The sequence below is a fragment of the Cherax quadricarinatus genome, unplaced genomic scaffold, assembly GCF_038502225.1.
Source record: "Cherax quadricarinatus isolate ZL_2023a unplaced genomic scaffold, ASM3850222v1 Contig1419, whole genome shotgun sequence".
In the NCBI taxonomy this organism is placed as follows: domain Eukaryota; kingdom Metazoa; phylum Arthropoda; class Malacostraca; order Decapoda; family Parastacidae; genus Cherax; species Cherax quadricarinatus.
In genome coordinates, this window is record NW_027196445.1 from 2,920 (window position 1) to 19,453 (window position 16,534).

A 16,534-nucleotide genomic window follows, 5' to 3' on the forward strand; every position below is an offset into this window, starting at 1 on the left:
TTTAACAAATCTTTGATGACGATTGTTGTTGTAGAGGTGTGACCACAGCTCAGACCTCTACAACACAATTGTTAAGTTATACTATGAATTAAGTGAAGGAAGACAGGGGTACTGACGTGCCCCTTAATTTTTAAACATGGAGGGTCACTTTTGACCTAGGGAGAGCTGGGTTGCCAGTGTGTGTGTGAAGGAATTTTTTTCCTTGATCTGTTATCCTCTATCCTTATCACTGGTTATCACTGTCATCTGTCGCTGTTATCAGTCAACTTTATCTTCATTATTTATTAGCTGGCTCCTGCCACTTCCACACACACACACACTAGTGGCGACCAGTGAAGAGGCGGGGCCAGGAGCTGTGACTTGACCCCAGCAAGCTACATATGGGTGAGTACACACACACAGTGTACATGTATGCTAACTCACAGGAGGAACAGTTTATCCTGATCTCAGGCAGATTTGCACATACATTGGCACAGCTGAATATTTCTCAGTGTATATACTGCCTCAGTATATATACTGTCTCGGAGTGTATTTACTGCCTCAGTATATATAGTGTCTCAGAGTATATATACTGTCTCGGTGTATATACACGCTGTTTTACTTAATCGTTATCTTCGAGTTCAAATTATCTTTAATGTATATCTACGTACTGAGAGCCTAGTGGTAATAATAATAATAATAATAATAATAATAATAATAATAATAATAATAATAATAATAATAATAATTAATATATAAATGATAATAGAAATGATAATATAGCATATTATATGAAGAAAAAGAAGAATTAGTAGTTAGTATTGACACATCCGACTGATCATGATGAAAATAAAGATAAATCAGATGTAAACAAACGCACGTCAGGCCCATGTATACCACTGGCGGAGTAAGGTTAAGTTTTTACGTCGGGTTACGTTTATTACATTTGCACAATATTAAAAAAAAATAAACTTGAAGACAAAAACACCAACCTAATATTGGATATTTTTAAGTTTAAAGTATGTTCACACCAGGACCCGACCGTCATTATTACCTGTCATCCTCCATCACCCTGGATGTTCTGTCATCCTCCATCACCCTGGATGGTTCTGTCATCCTCCATCACCCTGGATGTTCTGTCATCCTCCATCACCCTGGATGGTTCTGTCATCCTCCATCACCCTGGATGGTTCTGTCATCCTCCATCACCCTGGATGGTTCTGTCATCCTCCATCACCCTGGATGGTTCTGTCATCCTCCATCACCCTGGATGGTTCTGTCATCCTCCATCACCCCGGATGGTTCTGTCATCCTCCATCACCCTGGATGTTCTGTCATCCTCCATCACCCTGGATGGTTCTGTCATCCTCCATCACCCTGGATGTTCTGTCATCCTCCATCACCCTGGATGGTTCTGTCATCCTCCATCACCCTGGATGGTTCTGTCATCCTCCATCACCCTGGATGGTTCTGTCATCCTCCATCACCCTGGATGGTTCTGTCATCCTCCATCACCCTGGATGGTTCTGTCATCCTCCATCACCCTGGATGGTTCTGTCATCCTCCATCACCCTGGATGGTTCTGTCATCCTCCATCACCCTGGATGGTTCTGTCATCCTCCATCACCCTGGATGGTTCTGTCATCCTCCATCACCCCGGATGGTTCTGTCATCCTCCATCACCCTGGATGTTCTGTCATCCTCCATCACCCTGGATGGTTCTGTCATCCTCCATCACCCTGGATGTTCTGTCATCCTCCATCACCCTGGATGGTTCTGTCATCCTCCATCACCCTGGATGGTTCTGTCATCCTCCATCACCCTGGATGGTTCTGTCATCCTCCATCACCCTGGATGGTTCTGTCATCCTCCATCTCCCTGGATGGTTCTGTCATCCTCCATCACCCTGGATGGTTCTGTCATCCTCCATCACCCTGGATGGTTCTGTCATCCTCCATCACCCTGGATGGTTCTGTCATCCTCCATCACCCTGGATGGTTCTGTCATCCTCCATCACCCTGGATGGTTCTGTAATCCTCCATCACCCTGGATGGTTCTGTCATCCTCCATCACCCTGGATGGTTCTGTCATCCTCCATCACCCTGGATGGTTCTGTCATCCTCCATCACCCTGGATGGTTCTGTCATCCTCCATCACCCTGGATGTTCTGTCATCCTCCATCACCCTGGATGGTTCTGTCATCCTCCATCACCCTGGATGGTTCTGTCATCCTCCATCACCCTGGATGGTTCTGTCATCCTCCATCACCCTGGATGGTTCTGTAATCCTCCATCACCCTGGATGGTTCTGTCATCCTCCATCACCCTGTATGGTTCTGTCATCCTCCATCACCCTGGATGGTTCTGTCATCCTCCATCACCCTGTATGGTTCTGTCATCCTCCATCACCCTGTATGGTTCTGTCATCCTCCATCACCCTGGATGGTTCTGTCATCCTCCATCACCCTGGATGGTTCTGTCATCCTCCATCACCCTGGATGGTTCTGTCATCCTCCATCACCCTGTATGGTTCTGTCATCCGACATCACCCTGGATGGTTCTGTCATCCTCCATCACCCTGGATGGTTCTGTCATCCTCCATCACCCTGGATGGTTCTGTCATCCTCCATCACCCTGGATGGTTCTGTCATCCTCCATCACCCTGTATGGTTCTGTCATCCTCCATCACCCTGGATGGTTCTGTCATCCTCCATCACCCTGTATGGTTCTGTCATCCTCCATCACCCTGGATGGTTCTGTCATCCTCCATCACCCCGGATGGTTCTGTCATCCTCCATCACCCTGTATGGTTCTGTCATCCTCCATCACCCTGGATGGTTCTGTCATCCTCCATCACCCTGGATGGTTCTGTCATCCTCCATCACCCTGGATGGTTCTGTCATCCTCCATCACCCTGTATGGTTCTGTCATCCTCCATCACCCTGGATGGTTCTGTCATCCTCCATCACCCTGGATGGTTCTGTCATCCTCCATCACCCTGGATGGTTCTGTCATCCTCCATCACCATGTATGGTTCTGTCATCCTCCATCACCCTGGATGGTTCTGTCATCCTCCATCACCCTGTATGGTTCTGTCATCCTCCATCACCCTGGATGGTTCTGTCATCCTCCATCCTCCTGGATGGTTCTGTCATCCTCCATCACCCTGTATGGTTTTGTCATCCTCCATCACCCTGGATGGTTCTGTCATCCTCCATCCCCCTGGATGGTTCTGCCATCCTCCATCTCCCTGGATGGTTCTGTCATCCTCCACCCCCCTGGATGGTTCTGTCATCCTCCATCACCCTGGATGGTTCTGTCATCCTCCATCACCCTGGATGGTTCTGTCATCCTCCATCACCCTGGATGGTTCTGTCATCCTCCATCCCCCCTGGATGGTTCTGTCATCCTCCATCACCCTGGATGGTTCTGTCATCCTCCATCCCCCTGGATGGTTCTGTCATCCTCCATCACCCTGGATGGTTCTGTCATCCTCCATCACCCTGGATGGTTCTGTCATCCTCCATCACCCTGGATGGTTCTGTCATCCTCCATCCCCCTGGATGGTTCTGTCATCCTCCATCCCCCTGGATGGTTCTGTCATCCTCTATCCCCCTGGATGGTTCTGTCATCCTCCATCACCATGGATGGTTCTGTCATCCTCCATCACCCTGGATAGTTCTGTCATCCTCCAACCCCCATGGATCGTTCTGTCATCCTCCATCACCCTGGATGGTTCTGTCATCCTCCATCACCCTGGATGGTTCTGTCATCCTCCATCACCCTGGATAGTTCTGTCATCCTCCATCACCCTGGATGGCTCTGTCATCCTCCATCACCCTATATGATTCTGTCATCCTCCATCACCTTGGATGGTTCTGTCATCCTCCATCATGCTGGATGGTTCTGTCATCCTCCATCATGCTGGATGGTTCTGTCATCCTCCATCACCCTGGATGGTTCTGTCATCCTCCATCCTGCTGGATGGTTCTATCATCCTCCATCCCGCTGGATGGTTCTGTCATCCTCCGTCACCCTGGATAGTTCTGTCATCCTCCATCCCCCTGGATGGTTCTGTCATCCTCCATCCCCCTGGATGGTTCTATCATCCTCCATCCCCCTGGATGGTTCTGTCATCCTCCATCCCCCTGGATGGTTCTGTCATCCTCCATCATGCTGGATGGTTCTGTCATCCTCCATCCCCCTGGGTAGTTCTGTCATCCTCCTTCACCCTGGATGGTTCTGTCATCCTCCATCACCCTGGATGGTTCTGTCATCCTCCATCACCCTGGATGGTTCTGTCATCCTCCATCCCCCTCGATGGTTCTGTCATCCTCCATCACCCTGGATGGTTCTGTCATCCTCCATCACCCTGGATGGTTCTGTCATCCTCCATCACCCTGGATAGTTCTGTCATCCTCCATCCCCCTGCATGGTTCTGTCATCCTCCATCACCCTGGATGGTTCTGTCATCCTCCATCACCCTGGATGGTTCTGTCATCCTCCATCGCCCTGGATGGTTCTGTCATCCTCCATCCCCCTCGATGGTTCTGTCATCTTCCATCATGCTGGATGGTTCTGTCATCCTCCATCACCCTGGATGGTTCTGTCATCCTCCGTCACCCTGGATGATTCTGTCATCCTCCATCACCCTGGATGGTTCTGCCATCCTCCATCATGCTGGGTGGTTCTGTCATCCTCCATCACCCTGGATGGTTGTCATCCTCCATCATGCTGGATGGTTCTGTCATCCTCCATCCCCCTGGATGGTTCTGTCATCCTCCATCCCCCTGGATGGTTCTGTCATTCTCCATCTCCCTGGATGGTTCTGTCATCCTCCATCCTCCTGGATGGTTCTGTCATCCACCATCCCCCTGGATGGTTCTGTCATCCACCATCACCCTGGATGGTTCTGTCATCCTCCATCATGCTGGATGGTTCTGTCATCCTCCATTCCCTGGATGTTTCTGTCATCCTCCATCCCCTTGGATGGTTCTGTCATCCTCCATCACGCTGGATGGTTCTGTCATCCTCCATCCCCCTGGATGGTTCTGTCATCCTCCATCACCCTGGATGGTTCTGTCACCCCCATCCCCCTGGATGCTTCTGTCATCCTCCATCACCCTGGATGGTTCTGTCATCCTCCATCACTCTGGATGGTTCTGTCATCCTCCATCACCCTGGATAGTTCTGTCATCCTCCATCACCCTGGATGGTTCTGTCATCCTCCATCATGCTGGATGGTTCTGTCATCCTCCATCACCCTGGATGGTTCTGTCATCCTCCATCACCCTGGATGGTTCTGTCGCCCTCCATCACCCTGGATTGTTTTGTCGCCCTCCATCACCCTGGATGGTTCTGTCATCCTCCATCACCCTGGATGGTTCTCCTGTCATCCTCTATCACGCTGGATGGTTCTGTAATCCTCCATCACCCTGGATGGTTCTGTCGCCCTCCATCACACTGGATGGCTCTGTCGTCCTCCATCACACTGGATGGTTCTGTCATCCTCCATCACGCTAGATGGTTCTACTGTCATACTCCATCACGCTGGATGGTTCTGTTGTTATACTCCATCACGCTGGATGGGTCTCCTGTCATCCTCCATCATGCTGGATGGTTCTATTGGCATACTCCATCACGCTGGATGGTTCTATTGTCATCCTCCATCACGCTGGATGGTTCTATTGTCATACTCCATCACGCTGGATGGTTCTATTGTCATACTCCATCACGCTGGATGGTTCTATTGCCATACTCCATAACGCTGGATGGTTCTGTTGTCATACTCCATCACGCTGGATGGTTCTATTGTCATACTCCATCACGCTGGATGGTTCCGTTGTCATACTCCATCATGCTGAATGGTTCTGTTGTCATACCCCATCACGCTGGATGGTTCTGTTGTCATACTCCATCACGCTGGATGGTTCTGTTGTCATCCTCCATCACGCTGGATGGTTCTATTGTCATCCTCCATCACGCTGGATGGTTCTATTGTCATACTCCATCACGCTGGATGGTTCTGTTGTCATACTCCATCACGCTGGATGGTTCTGTTGTCATACTCCATCATGCTGGATGGTTCTGTTGTCATACTCCATCACGCTGGATGGTTCTGTTGTCATACTCCATCGCGCTGGATGGTTCTATTGTCATACTCCTTCACGCTGGATGGTTCTGTTGTCATACTCCATCACGCTTAATGGTTCTCCTGTGTAGAAGCAACTGTAAACTGACTAATGGTAGTGAGTTAAGTTAGGTAAGATTTGTCAGGAAACAGAACAAGTGTTTCCTGACGCGGGTCTTAGTTGTATGGAGACCCACAGTTGGAGTTTATGGTCATCTGACCGAGGCCTTCCACTGGCTTACCGCCTCACCCCTTAAAATTCGGTCTTGTATCCATTATAAGGCCGTGTATTCCGGGGATCAAAGTCTCCACAGCCCGGTCCACGATCCGGCATCCCGGTGGATCAGGGCCTGATCAACCAGGCTGTGACTGCTGGCCGCACGTAGTCCAATGTATGAACCACAGCCCCGATGATCTTGCACCGACTTTAAGTACGACCACCATCCACAGCATAGGTATAGGTATGATTACCCACAGGATAGGTATGATCACCCACAGTATGGGTATGACCACCACCTGAAGTCTGGGCAAACACGTTCAGAGGAAGCGTTTTTCCTCGAGCAAGAAGTGAATGAAAGAGAGAGAGAGAGAGCATTTGCACCTGAGAAAACACAAATGATGATGGTCTCTAAGCATCATGATGGTAATGCCGGAGCAGTAGTAAGTATGAATGGGAGAGTGTTGGTGCCTGGGGAAGAAGGTGTTGATATCCTTGGGGTAAAATTTGACTCCAAACTGACCATGAAGAACCACGTTGTAAATCTTGCAAATAAGGCAGCCAGGAAGCTTACAGCACTTCGATGTCTCTCGCACCTGCTTGACAGTAGGGGTTGCAAGATTCTATATGAGGCACAAGTACGCTCACACCTTGAGTATGCTCCTCTTTCTTGGTTTGCCTGCTTCCCCCCTTCCTCATCTGCGACTGCTTGACAGTAGAGAACAGAGCAAGACGTCTCATCTCTCGCCTGGACCCAAATGGATAGAGCTGTCATTTCAGCAGAGCCTTCAACACAGGAGGGGTGTGGGTGGCCTTACTGTTATGTACAAGGCCAACATTGTCAAAGTACTACACTTGGATCCACTTCGAAGACGGCGTGAAGCAAGCATCTATACCACAAGACGGGCAGCCAGCAGCAACTTCACTCTGGCTGTATCCTTCTCCAGAACATCACTTCATCTGAGATCATTTATCCCCAGGATGACTCTAGTATTGAACACATTCGTACAGCATAATGATGTCAACGAGATAAAGTCAGTTGATCAGATGAAAATGCTGGCCCACAGATGGCTCCAACTTCACCCTATTCCGTGCTTGTATGTTTCATAACAAAAAAAAATGCTTTCAAATGAGCTGATGTAGGTAACAGCTCTTAGCTTGTCAATAAAGTTAGGAATCCTTAACCTAACCTTGTCAAACCCTGTGTAAGAGAGAGAGAAAAAGAGAGTGAGAGAGAGAGAGAGAGAGAGAGAGAGAGAGAGAGAGAGAGAGAGAGAGAGAGAGAGAGAGAGAGAGAGAGAGAGAGAGAGAGAGAGAGAGAGAGAGAGAGAGAGAGAGAGATAAAGAGAGATAACAAAAAAAAATACTTTCAAATGAGCTGATGTAGGTAACAGCTCTTAGCTTGTCAATAAAGTTAGGAATCCTTAACCTAACCTTGTCAAACCCTGTGTAAGAGAGAGAGAAAAGAGAGTGAGAGAGAGAGAGAGAGAGAGAGAGAGAGAGAGAGAGAGAGAGAGAGAGAGAGAGAGAGAGAGAGAGAGAGAGATGTTGTAAATTGTGAGTTCATTACCTTTGTAAATTGTGAATTCATTACCTCTGTAACTTGCTCAGCTATCAAAACTTTGAGGCCCAGTCCCTGGACCCATTATGTACCTCTGTAATCTTTTGACTACCGCCCACAGGATGGGTATGGGGTGCATAATAAACATATTAAACTAAAACTAACTAAGAGATGTTGACAACCAAGTGAAAGCCTTCACTGGACACATCCTTAATCTACAACAAGAACACATTCCTCACCGGCAATATGTGACGAAGCCTACAGATCAGCCTTGATTTGGCTTTCGTTGTAGAGAGGCTGCTACTGCTAAGTACAAAGCATGGCGAAAGTATAAGAGACATCCTACCACCTATAACAGGAACTTGCACATGCAAGCCTGTAGGTATATGGGTGATGTTCAAAAGTGGGCCATTGCTAAATGGGAGGTGGACACTAAAAGAAAGTTAGCATCAGGTAGGGTAGGCTCCAAAACCTGGTGGTCCCTGGTCAAGGACAGACAAGGTTATCTGCCTGATGAACTTATTCCACCTCTATATCGACAGGATGGGACCACCTCTACTAGTAGTCAAGAGAAGGCGGACCTCTTTGCTGAACACTTTGCTACCAAAATGCAAGTTCCTGATCCAGCAAGGGACCCTCCTTGGCTAGCTGCAAGAACTGTGTCAAAACTGTCAGTGGTGACAATAAGGCAGGAGGAGGTGCATTTCCTACTTAAATCGCTTGACCAAGAAAAGGCTGTGGGTCCAGACAAGTTGAGCCCAAGATTGTTGAGAAGATGTGCAGACCAGCTAGCAGCACCTCTAACTCGCATCTTTCAGCACTGCCTAGTACAGTGTAAATGGCCCTCTCTATGGAAAGAGGCGAATGTAGTCCCTGTTCACAAAAAGAAGAGCAGAGCAGAAATCAGCAACTACAGACCAGTGTCACTCCTGTCAATCATTGGTAAGATCCTTGAGACAATAATCTCAAGACAAATGACAGAGTTTTTTGACTACCACTCACTACTTTGTGATCGTCAATATGGCTTCAGGAAAGGTTACTCTGCTGGTGATCTGTTGTTAAACCTCTCCACTAAGTGGCACCAGTCACTGGATGAATCCAAAGTCAGCTGTGTGGTAGCACTGGACATTGCTGGCGCTTTCGACCGGGTGTGGCACCAGGGCCTCTTAGCAAAACTTCAAGCACTGGGAATTGCAGGCTCTACGCTATGTCTCCTCAGTGACTACCTTCATGGTAGATCTCTAAGTGTAGTTCTCAATGGAACGGAATCAGCAAGACATCCTATTGGGGCAAGTGTTCCACAAGGAAGCGTGCTGGGTCCATTGTTATGGAATGTCTACTTCAACGACCTTCTTCATCTCATCCCAGAATCACATGCATATGCAGACGACTGTACACTGACATTCACTTATCCAAGAGAAGAAATGCCAGCTGCTCTAAGCTACATCAATCACCAGCTGAGAGCTATATCAGCTTGGGGAAATAGATGGCAAGTAACATTTGCACCTGAGAAAACGCAAATGATGATCGTCTCTAGGCACCATGATGGTAATGCTGGTGCAGTAGTAAGGATGAATGGGAGGATGTTGGCACCTGGAGAAGAAGTTGATATCCTTGGGGTGAAATTTGACTCCAAACTAACCATGAAGAACCATGTTGTAAATCTTGCAAACAAGGCAGCCAGGAAGCTTACAGCACTTCGCCGTATCTCCCATCTGCTTGACAGTAGGGGTTGCAAGATCCTGTACGAGGCACAAGTACGCTCGCACCTTGAGTATGCTCCACTTTCTTGGTTTGCCTGCCCCCCTCTCATCTGCGACTGCTTGACAGAGTAGAGAACAGAGCAAGACGTCTCATCTCTCGCCTGGACCCATCCTGGATAGATCTGTCATTTCAGCAGAGCCTTCAACATAGGAGGGATGTGGGTGGCCTTACTGTTATGTACAAGGCCAATATTGTCAAAATACCACACTTGGATCCACTTCGAGGACAGCGTGAAACAAGCTTTTATGCCACAAGACGGGCAGAAAGCAGCAACTTCACTCTGGCTGTACCCTTCTCCAGAACATCACTCCATCTGAGATCATACATACCCAGGATGACTCGAGTATGGAACACATTCGTACAGCATAATGATGTCAACGAGATAAAGTCAGTTGATCAAATGAAAATGCTGGCCCACAGATGGCTCCAACTTCATCCTGTTTCCCTACTTGTATGTCTCATAACAATAAAAATGCTTTCAAATGAGCTGATGTAGGTAACAGCTCTTAGCTTGCCAATAAAGTTAGGAATCCTTAACCTGTAAATAGCTTGTCAATAAAGCTAGGGATCCTTAACCTTGTCAAACCCTGTGTAAAAAAAAAAAAAAAAAAAAAAAAAAAAGAGAGAGAGAGAGAGAGAGAGAGAGAGAGAGAGAGAGAGAGAGAGAGAGAGAGAGAGAGAGAGAGAGAGAGAGAGAGAGAGAGAGAGAGAGAGAGAGAGAGAGAGAGAGAGAGAGAGAGAGAGAGAGAGAGAGTGAGTTAGAGAGTGAAAGTGAGAGAGAGAGAAAGCGAGAGAGTGAGTGAGAGAGAGTGTGAGCAGAAGCAACAGCAGCAACCATCACCATGAAAGATAACAGGAGTGTCAGTGTGTGTGACACAGAGCTGGGGGATACACGTCCTCACAACCTCCTCCACCACCTTATTTACCCTTCCATTCTCACCTCAGAGGTAATTATCACACTAATACCAGTAGTTCAGCACACTGGGACTCGCTATATCACGTCAGCACCTGCTGTGGGGCTCCTAAAACAGGTCATATGTATTAAGAAGACGTGGTGAAGGTCTAACCCATAATGGCTTCAAGCACGACCTTTCTAAATTTATTTTTCCTCTGACAGTCTCCTAGGTTCCTTCTAGCATTATAATGTTGCTGTTAGATGGCTTAAAAAATTACCCCATTGCTCTTATTAAATACTTTAATAATAATAATAATAATAATGTGCTACGGAAGTTACTTCAAAAAACAAATTTAGTGAAAAACTTATATATATATATATATATATATATATATATATATATATATATATATATATATATATATATATATATATATATATATATATTTTATACATGGAATTTTGTTCCATGTGTTTCTGTATGACCCTTGTGGGTTTAACGCATAGTTTTGAATATATTGCAATTACACATTGTAACCTTTACAAAGGAATAAAATCTTTTTTAATCTTTGATGTTTCCATGTGTTCTCCACTAACATTTTTCACCAAATTTATATTATATGCCCCTTGCAGGTTTAGCGCTTCTTACTTTTATTATAATCAGCAAATCTATTGAAGCCAAAATTTTCCGTAAGACAATCTAGCAGAATAAATTGTTATTGCAAGAACTTTGAGTAAGTTTATATAAGTACACATAAATACAGTTACACAAATTATGAGAATCTAAATTTTGAAGTGTTAAGATTTAGGTAAAGATCTCCCAATTACCTAAATCTTAACACTTCAAAATTTAGATACCCAAAGTTCATACATAACTTAATATACTACATTGTAGTATAAATACCTGCACAAAACTATACTGCCTTACACCATAATGTATTATTCTCATACTGTAAACTACTTCGACCAATGCTCAGTGTTATATTCCAATAATATAACTTAAATATTTACTACTGATATACACAACCTACAAAATACTTTCGAATTGTCCCAATGTAATATCCCCAGATTATAACTTGAGTGCTGTATAATCCTCCGGGTTTAGCGCTTCCCCCGTGATTATAATAATAATAATAATAATATAACTTGAGTAAAGTTACTGTTTGCTTTAAATAAAAACAGATATACAACTTAAACTATGATCAATTTCTCTATTATTAAGTAGTCTGTAAGCCATTAATTTTAGTCTGGCCATAATGCCGTGGCATGATAGTGGCTCATTGCACTGCAACTCATTATTGTTACTACAGAATCTCAATGTAAACTTGCAAACAAGTAAAAATTGTATTTTATTGTACAGTGTAACGTGTAAATTACCCAGGATAACCCAGAAAAGGCAGTCAAAGTGGCTTATTTCCATTGGGCTGCCCAAAATGCCCTGCATAACCAGGGACTTTCATATGTCAATAATATCACCTTTTTCTGTACCAGTTGTAAACTATATTTAAATAAACTCAATTTTTATTTATATTTTAAGGGTTTCTCTCATTCCACAAAAGTGGAGATCCATCAGAAATCTACAATTACAAGCTAAGTTAACTTGTCATTATTATCTGCATTTTTTAATAATGCACAAACGGTCAGTATCATTACAATATTGATATATAATCCTAGGTAATTTGCACACACGTTCTTATGTATGATAATTGTACTTGTGTGTACCTGTACCTTAATAAACTTACAACACCTAAGTATCTTTATTTCAAAATGTTTCGCCAGCCAGTGGCTTTAAGATAAGATAAGATTTCGTTCGGATTTTTAACCCCGGAGGGTTAGCCACCCAGGATAACCCAAGAAAGTCAGTGCGTCATCGAGGACTGTCTAACTTATTTCCATTGGGGTCCTTAATCTTGTCCCCCAGGATGCGACCCACACCAGTCGACTAACACCCAGGTACCTATTTACTGCTAGGTGAACAGGACAACAGGTGTAAGGAAACGTGTCGAAATGTTTCCACCCGCCGGGAATCGAACCCGGGCCCTCCGTGTGTGAAGCGGGAGCTTTAGCCACCAGACCACCAGGCCACAATAATTCAATATTGTTTTAACTGATATCATGGATGGGCAGTTATATAAGGTTACATACAATTTTTAAATATAATGTGATGTGTGTTTATAAATAAATTAGTGAATCATTATACATTCCTATTGTGAAATATTTAATTTTTTAAATTTAGTGTTACATTAACGTTAAAAAAAATAACACTTTAATATATTATTAATACCAGAGGAAAGAAAAAGGTGTGAGGTCATTAAAATTGTTTAGTGGTGTAGATACATATGAAATGATAATAATAATTATTTCTATAAGTACATGTACAAGGTATACAAGCCTAGCTGACATCAGTGACATTGTACTACTACAGTATATAGAAAGCCCCATGTTATTCAGAGTATTTCGGGCAAATTAGGTTAATTTTGTCCCAGGATGCAACCCACACCAGTCAGCTAACACCCAGGAACCTGTTTTACTGCTAGGTGAACATGGACAGTAGGGGCTGTACCGGGGATCAACCCACAGACCTCAGTGTGTGAGCTAAGTGTGCTAGCAATGCAGGTACAGGGCTGAATGAAGTTGTTGTATAAGAAAATGTCAGACTAGCACTCAGTATAACCTATCCAGATAATGTTAACTACTTGATATTTTCACCCGGTTCCTACCTATTTGAAGATTTAAAAAATTATAAAGGTTTCAGAATGTATGTGCAGTTTCTATGGATGGGTTAGAGATAAAAAAAAGTTATTAGGATAATCATTAATAAATTCCTGGTCATGGCAAATACCTGGAGTATACCTGGATAGGATTTCGGGGGTCAGTGCCCCTGCGGCCTGGTCTGTGACCAGTTTTTGGCTTTTTGTTTGTAACAACAAATAATAAGTAAAATAAAAAAAATTAAATTTAACAGTTACAAAAGTTATCACATGTTTATATTTAGGCAACTTACTCTAGTTATGAAAGTGTCTTTTAATGATTTATTTAATATACAGTATTAAAAAACTTCAGAATCCTCCTGGCAAATTAAAAATAATGAATGTTTAATAAGTAAGTAAGTTTATTCTGGTATACACAAATACAGTTACATAGATTATCATACATAGCAGCATAAGTGTAAAGTACCTAGGATAACCCAAAAAAGTCAGAGTGACTTATTTCCATTGGGGTCCTTTTACCTTGTTATTATAATATAAAGGTGATAATATCTTATTATTATTCTATAAAGGAGATAACATCTTATTATCATACTATTAAGACTATCTACTACATGAGGTTCATTAAGACTATCTACAATACGAGGGTCATTACTAGGAATAAGGTAAAATTACACCTGTGTTAGCTAAAAAAATAAAAAATCATTCCCCTCCCTTTCTGTTTACCTGGAGTTTGCCTGGAGAGAGTTCCGGGGGTCAACGCCCCCGCGGCCCGGTCTGTGACCAGGCCTCCTGGTGGATCAGAGCCTGATCAACCAGGCTGTTGCTGCTGGCTGCACGCAAACCAACGTACGAGCCACAGCCCGGCTGATCCGGAACTGACTTTAGGTGCTTGTCCAGTGCCAGCTTGAAGACTGCCAGGGGTCTGTTGGTAATCCCCCTTATGTGTGCTGGGAGGCAGTTGAACAGTCTCGGGCCCCTGACACTTATTGTATGGTCTCTTAACGTGCTATTGACACCCCTGCTTTTCATTGGGGGGATGGTGCATCGTCTGCCAAGTCTTTTGCTTTCGTAGTGAGTGATTTTCATGTGCAAGTTCGGTACTAGTCCCTCTAGGATTTTCCAGGTGTATATAATCATGTATCTCTCCCTCCTGCGTTCCAGGGAATACAGGTTTAGGAACCTCAAGCGCTCCCAATAATTGAGGTGTTTTATCTCCGTTATGCGCGCCGTGAAGGTTCTCTGTACATTTTCTAGGTCGGCAATTTCACCTGCCTTGAAAGGTGCTGTTAGTGTGCAGCAATATTCCAGCCTAGATAGAACAAGTGACCTGAAGAGTGTCATCATGGGCTTGGCCTCCCTAGTTTTGAAGGTTCTCATTCATCAAACACCTTTTGGCACTCTTCTTGAACTGGTTGATGTTATGACTGGCTTTGACATGTGCAGGCAGTCTTTTCCATTCCTTTATTGCTGTACAATAAAAGGTGTTTGAAGCCTTTATTGCTGTACAGTAAAAGGTGTTTGAAGCCTGGCCACTAATATACCTCATTCTGATTTGCACAGCCATACAGTATGGTTCATATGTTATCAAATATAAAGATTAAAGATAAAGATACTTTACTTCAGCATGATACAGTGTTTGTACAAAGGTGAATTACATTTAGGTATGCAAGCTGAAAAACCCCCCAATATGCAGAGCACTTCGGGCAAACTTAAGACTAACTTATGATTAATACGTTAGCAGTTTTATTTGTATAATTGTAGCTACTTCACTCTCAGAGATTAAATGAAAAACCACTACAACCATGGATTGTTTCAGCACATTGTACCTGTATGGTAGGTTACTAATGTTCAATACACTTAAAATGTACAAGTCTTACCTTATATAAAGTGTGCTGAATGCACACACTGACTGTAAAAGATGTAATCTGAGAACTGTCATACCTATAAACAAGCAGCTATTAACCCATCCATTGTAAGGTTCATGTATATTTAAAAGAAATAAGGATTTTTATTGTTTTAGTAGACCACAGTATCATGCTCCTGAAACTAGAATATTATGGAATCTGAAGACATGGTCTTGCACAAGTCTTACCTTAATGGCAGACCCCAACATGTGACTTTTAATAACAATACTTCATCAACTCTACATATCAACATAGGTTGCCATAGAGCAGCATTCTTGGCCCTATACTATTTCTCATCTACATTAGTGACCTTCCTAATGACTCCCAGGAACTTAAACCAATTATGTTTGCAAATGTCAACTTTTGTCATCTTAAATTCAGGTCCAGCTGCCCTCAGCTACATTTAATGATGAGCTTGGATAGATGGTTACTTGAATGACAACCAACAAACTCACTCAGTATTAACAAGACCTACATAATGTTTGGCAACAGAGCTTTGCATAACAAGGGGCTTGCTATAAAGTTGTTACAGTGTATATATGTCAGTCACCTTAATTGTATAATACTATTCTGTAATTCACTTTATAAAAATAACAATGTTTGTTTGGTTTATAGAAAAATAATACACATTGAAAGGCAAGACGAGGGAAAATTCTCATGTATACTCCTTGACAGAAGAATAAAATTCACCTTTCACATCCAGCATAGACTTAAAAAAAAAAATCCGAAGTAGTGGGTATTCTTTCAAAAATGTTACTATGTACAGTGCCTCAAACATTATTATTCTGTACTCCTCTCTACTCTGTCCTTATCTCACTTATATGTACATAGGGATATACAACAGCAAATTACTTAGAAACCCATAATAACAAAAAAACTATTTATGAGAATAATCATTCAAATTCCAGACAACACACATATCCACTTTGTAAGTTAAATTTTCTTAACATACAAAACATCCACATATACTACTGTGTATTATATATATATATATATATATATATATATATATATATATATATATATATATATATATATATATATATATATATATATATATAATATATATGCATATATAATATATAATAATATATATATATATAAAATAAAATATATATATATAAAATAGTATATATATATATAAAATAATCTATATATATATAAAATAATATATATATATATAATATATTATATATATATAAAATATTATATATATATATATATATATATATATAAAATATATATATATATATATATATATATATATATATATATATATATATATATATATATATATATATATATATATATATATATATATATATATATATATATATATATATATATATATATATATATATATATATATATATA

The 16,534-nt window shown here is 42.7% G+C and overlaps 1 protein-coding gene across 4 annotated transcripts in view; it reads left to right on the forward strand.

Moving 5' to 3' along the window:
• Nucleotides 1-288: 288 nt before the first annotated feature.
• The window catches only part of LOC128699442 (uncharacterized), a 69,603-nt gene continuing 53,357 nt past the window's right edge, over nt 289-16,534 (forward strand). For 2 of the 4 annotated variants that reach the window (XR_011391330.1, XM_070080992.1), the window contains exon 1: nt 10,441-10,597. Coding sequence is in view for 1 of the 4 variants with exons in the window: in XM_070080992.1 (XP_069937093.1) it covers nt 10,493-10,597 (105 nt within the window). In the remaining 3 variants the exon portion in view is untranslated. Of the gene's footprint in view, nt 385-10,440; nt 10,598-16,534 lie in introns of those variants that run through there. The other 2 variants (XR_011391331.1, XR_011391332.1) reach the window with 2 other exon arrangements.